Source organism: Quercus robur, chromosome 5, assembly GCF_932294415.1.
Source record: "Quercus robur chromosome 5, dhQueRobu3.1, whole genome shotgun sequence".
NCBI classification, from domain to species: domain Eukaryota; kingdom Viridiplantae; phylum Streptophyta; class Magnoliopsida; order Fagales; family Fagaceae; genus Quercus; species Quercus robur.
In genome coordinates, this window is record NC_065538.1 from 41,394,780 (window position 1) to 41,404,261 (window position 9,482).

The window sequence follows — 9,482 nt, forward strand, 5'->3', positions numbered from 1 at the left end:
CCTAGGTAGGGAAGTCACACTGGTTGTCCCCGTCTACCCATTTTCGATTATCAAAAAAAAAAAAAAAAAAAAAAAAAAAATACATACATATAGAATTGTAAGTTTAAATGAGAAGTTTGAAAGTGGATATGTTGAAACGAATATGATAGCTTTTAATCGGTGTGTATGTGATGAATTCTCACTTACACTAGGAGATTACCATTTTTTTTTTTAGGTGATAATACTTTCGTTAAATGAAAGAAAAAAGCTCAAACAAAATACAATAAAAAGGATTACAACTATTTTTATTATAAAAAATCTATTTTTTTTTTTATTAAGAATCTTGTAACTCAACTAATACTTTATATTATTTTCAACTATTGAATTAGAAAATGAAAAATGAAAAAAGTTGTTGAGCTTTTCATATTCACAAACAGTAAGTACTTAGTGGTTTAAATAATACCAAGAGTTTACTAGCTTATTTGGTTAATATCTCTTGATGTGTCCATGATATTTAGAGTTCAATTTTCTCATTCCTTTTATTGAGTTTTAACTTGCATGACAAGTCGACAACTAAAGTGATTGAGATAAACAGGAGAAATATGGGCATATTTCTATTTCAAAATAGGGAAAATATATATGATTTAAAAATATATATAAACATAACATGTTATGATTAGGTTTATATTACTTTCACCTGAGTTTATAATTAACATCATTTTTATTAAATACTAATCATTGCACAATGTCACCATTTGTTTAAAAGAAGTGCCCACATATTTTTTATATTGGCTAACATATTTTTTCATCCGTAAACTTTGTACAAATTTCGTTTTTTGTTCCTAAATTTAAAATAATTATTTCTTTATTCCTAAAATTTTTAAATATTGTTTTTCAATAGTTTAGAAATAAAAATATGGAAAAAAAAACTCTTTTTACTAGTTCAAGAAGAAAAGAAAAATGCAATTTTTAAAGTCTAAGGACAAAAGTACCTGTGGGGCCCGACAACAGATGGACCAGATCCACCTGTTCACAGGAAGACTTAAGGCCCAAGCCGAAGAAGATAGTAGTCCAAGCCCAATAACGCAAAGCATCCATGTGCCAGAGAAGCCGCCGAGGAGGGTATAGCCCTCGGCTGGCCCAGAACTACACTAAGGAAAGGGGCAAAAGTGGCATAGGGATAATCTTGTAAGAAATCTGAAATATCTAGGAAAGGCTGCCCATACTACCTGTCCTAGACAGAGCTTTGCCTCTCACAGAGTCGTGTTCCTTTAGCCTACTTAACCACTCCCCAACAACTCAGGTCTAAAACTGATGGGACAAGTATCAGTCTTCAAAGGGTCGACCCTACACGTGGACGAAGGAAATTGAACGCATGCGAGTATAAAAGAAAAAATATGTAACCTAAACAGAGGGCCTCCAGTCCTACGGAAAAAGGGAGGTGCTTCAAAGGAAAAGAAATTGGAACCATGCATAAATATCTTAAGAAATCCACAGCCGGGTAAACATGACTTAGCCTTTCGATCCCACTCTCTACAAATGATATTGTATGGGCCCATTTACGTGCTAACCCAACCCAACTGCGGTTCCACGCAAATCGTGTGCTTACAGTACCTATTTCAACATTTTAGAGTAAAAAAAATGAACTCTTTGTAGTTTAGAGACCAAAAAAAAAAAAAAAAAAATGTAAAATTTAGGAATGAAAATAATATTTTTAGCGTTTTATATTTATTGAGCAGAAAATTAACATAAATACTTAAAAAAGAAAAAAAAAAAAAAAAAAAAGGCGTGCGAAAATTTGAATTTAAAAACAAAATCCTATTTGAGCGCGCTTCAGCGCCTTGCAAAACCTTCACACTTCGATTCAGTTTCTCAAACCCATTGCTTCAAAGAGGTCCACAACGCATTTCCAAAACCAATCTGAGTCCCCAAAACCCTCACATTCAGAGCCTCAGTTTCACTGAAAACCACAATGTCAGCGTCCAAAGCAAAAAGCACCAGGAAGCACCAAAGATCCGAGTCCGAGTTCGCCGTATCGGATAAGCGGAACCGAGTCGAGGACGATTTCGATCTCGACCTTTCAAAGTTAGTTACCTCCAATACGATCCTTCTTCTTCTTCTTTTTCTTTGTTTGAAAATATTTTTTGTGCGTTTTTTTGATTGAGATCTGAGACTGAAAAAAAAAAAAAATGGTGGAATCGCAGTGATATCAAAGGCATTATGTCGGCGCTGCATCAGATCAGAGAGAAGGCTCAGAAGGACGGCCAGAAGAAGAATGAAGAGACTATTTCTAGGTAATACGAATCGTTTTGCTCACTCTGATTAGGTTTTTAATGTACAATTTAGAAGAAGCTGTAATTGGTGTGTGTATGTATATATTTTAGGAATTAATCTCATCGATAATCCAAGTTTTTTCATAATCGGAGATTTTATTTGCTTTGAAAAACTTGATCTGAATGTGATAAATTTTACTGTGATTTAGTTTCTCTATAAACCTGAGTGGTTCTGTTTGAAAAAACCTGAAGGATTTTCATCTATAAAAGTATATTGCTTGTTCAGTTTTTATTTTTTATTTTTATATATATATATATATATATATATTTTTTTTTTTAATTATGAAATCTGAAAGTATAAAATCTTTTCGGATGAAGTTGTGGCTTGCATATTCATTTTGTTATTTATTTTAAATTCCTTTTGTTTAAAAAAAATAGGCTTGTCTTCAATGTGTTTGGAGGAATTTTTTTTTTTGGTTAATTTTAAATTCCTTTTGTTTTAAATATGTGTTTAAAGATTCTGATAGTTGTTAATTATTTTAAAATAAACATAATACATACCTATAAAAAAAATAGACTTAAAGATATATATTAACTAATTAATTAATTGTAGTATCTCTATAGTGTCATGTCCTAAATTTTCAAGAATTGCTATATCATGTCATGTTTGTATCCGTACTTTTTAGAACTAGACAAGAAAAATCAAATGTATTATGACCTTTCAATGCAGGCAACAAGTCAATATTCACTTTTTTAAGCACTATGACAGGTTCATTATTATAATTTAAGAGAGTTGATGCTATATATATATATATATATATATATATTGTAGCATAGCAACTAAGATGACCCATTGATATAGTCAAGGATCAGAACATATTTCATGTATGCATTACCCTTCATTGAAGTCCTGAGTGCTTATATTGACTAAGGGTAGATCCAATAGCCTTGGCAGAGTTGAGGCAGATTGAATGATTCTCATTCATTCGTTTCCCATGGATTGAGCACTCCTTAGTGTTTAATACCACATTCGTCGAAAACTCAATGAAACAACGAAAAAAAGAACACTGCATTAATTAGCTTACAGCATCAAAGGAAAAAAAAAAAAGATTTCCTAAATGATTACTCATCTAAAACTCAATGAAACAACAAGAGAAACGATAAATTATTACCAAAGAACTCTACAGTCCATCTTTTGCACTCTCAAAGAGGTCAATAGGAAGGTATCACTTTAGAAATTCATCTTGCGCAAGGTAATTATTGATGTGCGTGACATTCTTGGATTGGCTAATGGTGTGAAGCAACATGGTGGAGGCTGGCAACCTAAAGGAATGCAGATGAGTTCTTAGCATTACTTATTAGCCAAATCAGATCAAATCATCTATTTTGTTATTGCAGTTCATAATGTCAATGGCATTTTGTTTACTGCTTAGTTAATCTAATACTAATTAGCATGCTTTTGCTCCTTATCTTACAATGGGATATTAAGTTGTACAAATTGTTTTTGCTTTTCTTATGCCATTTCTTCTGCTTCATATATTTTTGTGTAGTCCTTTGCTATAATTACTTTGTGATGGTTAATTGTGTTTTGGTGACAGTGTGGCCGCAGATATCAAGTCAATGATTGATGAGTTGAAGTCAAAATTTGAAAAGGATAGGTAAAGTAGACTTATAAATGCATCTAAAGTGTCATAATATTTTAATATTAGTATGTTCCTTGATAGTGTTCCTGATTAGCTATACTAATGAGAGTCTCTTGTGTCCTTCCATTGTTAGACAAATTTTTGCCAAAGCACTTTCAAAGAGCTCAAAAGAGGTCTGTGGCAAAACTGCTCAGCACGGATGACTAGCGATGAAAACTTAGTACTTGTTTTTGGATTTATAAATTAAGCATTGTGAGAGAATGGTTTTGAGAATTTTGCGATTAAATCCCTGCAGTGTGAAAATAGCTTGAAGAATGAGACAGCCAGGTTCCAAGCACTGTATGAGAAATTTTGCAAGGAGAAAGCTTCTCATCTGCAGGCCTTAAAAGGTAAGCCCTACACATCTTGTCATAAAGTGCATCATTCAACTAGCAGCGTCAGACTTCAATTTATTTTAATAGCATAGACAAAATAACATGATGTACATACTGCAGAAAATTCTAATCACCAGGATATAAAGGTCTACCCACTACCTAGTGTAAATAATCATCATTCCTCTATTTGATATCTTGAATATTTAAACATCACTGTGATCAATAACATTTAGACATTAAAAATAATCTGATTGTTCTTGCTTTATTGTTGCATACACCTTGTCCTCACTGCAGCTGTATATAGAACAACTAATTGTTGTCGTACGTGAGCTTCATGACTAATATATGTTATCCTCTTATATATAGTGATGTAACCTTGCCCTCATATTTCCAGAAGCACCGTATAATATAGTAGTTTAATTCATATACATCCTGCACCTCTTAATTAGCCAAGCATAATTTTAATTTTTAAAAGCTGGAGTTTGTCTTTTTACTTTGAAGAATGACATTTTTTTTGTTTCAAATGATATTAATAAACAAATTTAGTTCCAAACACCTTTTTTTTGTTGTTGGTTTTATTGATAATTGGCAGGTTTTATTTGACAGATACTATTTCAAAATTTGAAGAAGAAAAAGAAAAACTATTCACACGATATGAACAACTGAGTGAGCAACAACACTCTTCCTCCCATATAATAAAGTATAATTCCATATTCATCCAAACAAGATAGCGAAACATAGATTCTGTTAATTTTTATCGTTGATATCAGGGAAGAGAGAAAGGAGCATGATAACTGAACAAGAGAAAGCTTGTGGTGATAAAATTGCTCAATTGGAGGAGTCATTGAAAAAGAAGAAGCAGGTACATAATTTTAAGCATTGACCCTGATTGTTGGAGCCTCTCTCTTCCTCCATACACACATATTGACACAAATAGTATTAATCCACTCTCTTGTGGAACACAGGATGATAAAACTTTCAGCATTCTGAGGAAGACTCTAGGCTCATTTCTGGGGAATGCCTCAGATGAGGATTTCCCACCTGACGATTGAAGATTGCTTCAATAGGCAGCTGCAAAGTCTTTCGCCTATGTCAGAAATGGGCAAATTATGATTTCCTGTCTCTAAGATGATCCTTCTAAATCCTACGCTTTCCACTTCCATGCATGAATTAAACGCAAACTCTAAAAAGTCCTATTGTTTGGTTAGTTGCTTTGATGGTTATGTACATTCCCCCTCAAATTCTCAAATCCTACCAATTTGGTTTTGTTAATTCTGTTAACACTTCTAATATCAATTTAGTATATAATTCTTTTATACCTGAAAGATTGTTTGCTATTAATTTTATCAAGGTAGTCAAGCTGCTATGGTCACTGCCAAACTTTATTTTCCCTTTTTTGCTGTGATTGTATTGGTGCACTGTTTTTATTTTACAGGCACCCCTCTTCAATGGGTGCACAGCAATGAATCTAGTATCACATCACACATTAATTCCTTGGTTTCCTTTCTCTCATCTCTTCAACTTCCTCTCCTACATTAATATAATTTATAACTTTTTAGCACTTTTGGTGGTTTGGCTTATATTGCTGTCTAAACAACATTCCTTGTGCACACTAGGATGATATGCATCAGCTGATAACAAATGCGTTATATCTCAATTAGTGAAGATTTGATGGGTGTAAAAAATTATAGGACTGGAATATTGTCTTTCTAGGTTTGAATTTTAAATTATTTTCTTATTGTTATCTCTTTGTACACAATATATAAAATCCTATATGGATTCTGTTTTATGTATTGCATAAGGTCAATCAACACCTGTGAATAATCTTCTATGGCTTCTGCATTTCCAATGGGTGCCTGCTGCCTGTTTGGTTGGAAACCCTCTAGTTAGTGTTTTTTTTAGTCATCTTTACATTTTTGTTATCTCTCCAATCTTCCTTCTAGTTGATGCTTTTAATTTATCCATCCCTAAATCTGAACTTCATAGTTCGATATTCTTCTTTTTTACTTCCCCAACGGGGGAATTACTATAAAATCCATATGGTAGTCCTTTTTACTTTTCACATAGAAGATTTTGCCTTTATTTCTTCAGGCATTACATCTAGAAGCTGTTCAAGCTTTTCTCCCATTTTAGATTATATATATAGACGCACACACTGACACACAAGGGAGGGGTTTAGACTTTGAGGTTTTTGAACTCAGTTTCTCTTCATGAGGGGAATCACATCATAGATAGTGTACTAAAAAATACAAATTAAGAAATACTGATTAGTGAACTAAAAAATGAGGAAAAAAAAAAAAAAAAAAACAGATGACAAGTCAAATTTTTATTATACAAAAAGGCTTAAACCATCTACTTGTTCCTCTTCTAAACTCTCCATTGTAACTTGTCACCCTTGCAAACTGGTTTTTGTTTGACCAAAACATCCCTACCAATTGCCTTGAAATCCACATTACACGCATGTTTTTCTGGATATCTATGAATTCCACAAAACACATTCCCACAACGGCACTCAAACCCTGTCAACCCCACTTTCTTGTTGCAGCACTTAACTTTGTCTGCAAGTTCTCTTTTAAGAGAGTCATTGTAGCACTTCGAGCACATGTTCCTTGTGTCTGCCATTCCAAAGAAACCGCAACCATTAGCGCATGGTGAAAGATCCATCTTCATAGGCTGAGCTTTACTCAAGATGCTGATTTTTCTTCTTTTCTTAGTCCGCCTGTGGACATTTTTGATGTTTTTGAGGATGACCTCAATGGGATGTATTTTGACAGGTTGTGTCCTGAACCTTTTGTTTTTTCTTAGTTGTTAATTGAATCGTCTGTTTACCAAAAAAAAAAAAAAAAAGAAAGATCCATCTTCATTAAAACTTGTTGTGGTTCCTTGTCTTCTTTGGCTGTCTCAGGGAGTTCTTGCTTTTGAAAATCTTTGTAGCACTTGGAGCACAGGTTTTGTGTCTTCACAGATCCATAAAAGCAGCAACCATTGGCGCAGAGAGGCCCGTTCCATGTTCTTAATATTCTCCTGCAAATCTATTTTTCTAACTTGTTTCTCGCTCGTCTAATTGCTTCTAATTGTTCCTAGACTCAGAATTTTTTTGCGGTTGAAAGCTAACCAAAGGGGTTGTATCTATACTATTAATTAAGGTGCTTCCCTTGTTTGGATTCTTTATTTTTTAGTTAAAAAATGCTCATATACCCCTATGTTTAAGTAGAAATAAAATTACAGGACAATCTGGTAAAAATGCAACTCTAACTCCCACTAAAACATTGGCTAAAAAATTGGACAATTTTTCGGTTAATTTTCAAATTACTTTATCCACTTATAAATTAGATTTTCAAAATAAAAATTATATATATAAAATAAAATAAAACACAGTTTTTTTTCTACAAAATAGGAACACTAAAAAAAAAGTTTCATCTTCTGTTAATTTTCAAATTACTTTATTAACTTATAAATTAGATTTTCAAAATAAAAAGTTTTATTGTTTACTCTTTTTACAAAATAGGACCACTAAAAAAAACCCTCATTGCACACGCTTCACAGTTATGATGAGGCTACTCACCTTGAAAGCATTTTTCATTTTCTTTTTTCAGTCAAAAGAAAAAAAAAAAGATTAAAGACCCAAGAAAATTCCAAGCATAAGTAATGGAAGATTGTCGACGTTGATGTTGCGTCCATAGATAATGATACACGGGAAAAGAAAACAAGATAGTTTCTTTTCACCTTTTTCTTTGAAAAATTGCAACTCTATACACATGAGATGACCATTGAAAACCCCCTCAAAAAAAAAAAAGAGATGACCATTGAAAAAATGGATTCAACGACAAGAGTAGATATGGATGTGTCTCGGTTAATCAATTTTCATCGTTAACAGGAAAGAAAAATAATTGGTTACTATTTGCTTTTTCTATTCTATATCTATACTAGTACTATTTAAAGGGCTGCCCTTGTTTGGACCAGATTTTTTTGTGTTCCAAAATATCTCTACAACCTACGTTTAAGTAGGGACAACACTTGAGGATAATGTTTTCCTTTGGTTTTAAGAATCTCCATTAAGGAACATTGCACCCTTGAATTAGAGCACTCACGTTTGGCTCAACAAACCAATGTTTTGGCTAATATGATAACTAATTTAACCTACCTAAACAGCTCCACATTAGGCTCAATTAATCTTCGAACCAAAATAATTTATGTAGAGTAACTCGAACTCGATACACTAAGGCAGAGACAAAAATTTATCTTTCGGGAGGACCAAATTGATGTGTGACTATTTTTTTGTTTTTTTTGGACCAAATTGATGAAAAATTATTTCACCTGCAAACACATAATACTCATCACACCCCTAAGTTTTTTTGTGATTGGAAAATGTAGCAATTCCAAATTATAATAAATGCTCTAAATTAACCCTTACCAAAAAAAAAGAAGAGCCTCTGAGCACACACGTGAGTACGTGCTCAGAGGCTAGTATATATGTATAAGGGCTAGTGGACTTGGGAGTTTGGAAATAGGAATCCTAAGTCGATTTGGTCTAGGAGAGTTTGATGAACCCACAGACTAGGTTTGTTTCTTTTTTTAAATATCTGTTAATTTTGGACTTGGGATTAAAGTTAATTTAAGATTCGACTTAGGAAAATTAAATTGGAATGTTTTCTTCTCGAAGTTGGATGCTTGATAAAATTTTAGTCATAAAGGGTGCCTTGAGGGACACTTCTCAAAAACCACCCCAAAAAGAAAATCCAAACTATTGATTAGTTTTATACTTAGGCGGTTAGGCCCGATCAGTTTTGGACCTGATTATTTTCTTAAAATATTAAAGTACGAAAATTGAGAAATTTAATGAAAAATAAAATTGAGATTGCGTTAATTTTTTTTATTTGATTAGAATATAAGATTTTTTCTTGGGCTACAATATCTATTTTTTCAAGAATTGAGAATAGTTTTGGAATATAGAAAATAGTTTTATTATTATTTAGACACAAAAAGAGACCGAGACTATGTTTTAGACATAAAAAGAGACTAAGACTATGTTAAGGTGGCGCTTGGTATGAGAGAATCCATATTACTCCTAGCATTTAGATTACTGGAAATGTAATCTTTGCAATTTGGATGTTTAGGAATTTAATTATTTCTATATTTGGTTTAACTGTGAATTTAATAAGATTTCTAGGAATGTGAAATTATAATGTTTTGTTTATTTCTTGGAAATTAAA

The 9,482-nt window shown here is 32.6% G+C and overlaps 2 protein-coding genes across 3 annotated transcripts; one reads left to right on the forward strand and one right to left on the reverse strand.

Annotated features, from left to right (window-relative positions):
* The first annotated feature begins 1,784 nt into the window (after positions 1-1,784).
* LOC126725954 (uncharacterized) lies at positions 1,785-5,585 on the forward strand. Of its 2 annotated transcripts, XM_050430981.1 has the most exons (8): positions 1,788-2,064; positions 2,184-2,273; positions 3,851-3,910; positions 4,029-4,068; positions 4,191-4,284; positions 4,876-4,935; positions 5,040-5,131; positions 5,235-5,585. In XM_050430981.1, exons 1-8 carry the CDS (start codon positions 1,952-1,954, stop codon positions 5,319-5,321), a joined length of 636 nt encoding a protein of 211 aa, XP_050286938.1. In that variant the 5' UTR covers positions 1,788-1,951; the 3' UTR covers positions 5,322-5,585. The 2 variants fall into 2 exon arrangements, with proteins under 2 accessions (XP_050286939.1, XP_050286938.1); XM_050430982.1 differs by lacking the exon at positions 4,876-4,935 and having other exon boundaries at positions 1,785-2,064.
* Positions 5,586-6,563: 978 nt separating this feature from the next.
* Positions 6,564-7,082, reverse strand: LOC126725955 (putative zinc finger A20 and AN1 domain-containing stress-associated protein 8). Its single transcript, XM_050430983.1, has one exon. The coding sequence runs from the start codon at positions 6,937-6,939 to the stop codon at positions 6,637-6,639; it is 303 nt and encodes a 100-aa protein (XP_050286940.1). The 5' UTR covers positions 6,940-7,082; the 3' UTR covers positions 6,564-6,636.
* Positions 7,083-9,482: the final 2,400 nt, after the last annotated feature.

Excerpts from the sequence above, each read along its gene's own strand:
- LOC126725954 (XM_050430981.1), top strand. The coding sequence starts at position 1,952 with ATGTCAGCGTCCAAAGCAAAAAGCACCAGGAAGCACCAAAGATCCGAG. Across the intron at positions 4,069-4,190 it reads TTTCAAAGAGCTCAAAAGAG|TGTGAAAATAGCTTGAAGAA; the intron begins GTCTGTGGCAAA and ends AAATCCCTGCAG. Across the intron at positions 4,936-5,039 it reads CACACGATATGAACAACTGA|GGAAGAGAGAAAGGAGCATG; the intron begins GTGAGCAACAAC and ends CGTTGATATCAG.
- LOC126725955 (XM_050430983.1), bottom strand. The coding sequence starts at position 6,939 with ATGAAGATGGATCTTTCACCATGCGCTAATGGTTGCGGTTTCTTTGGA.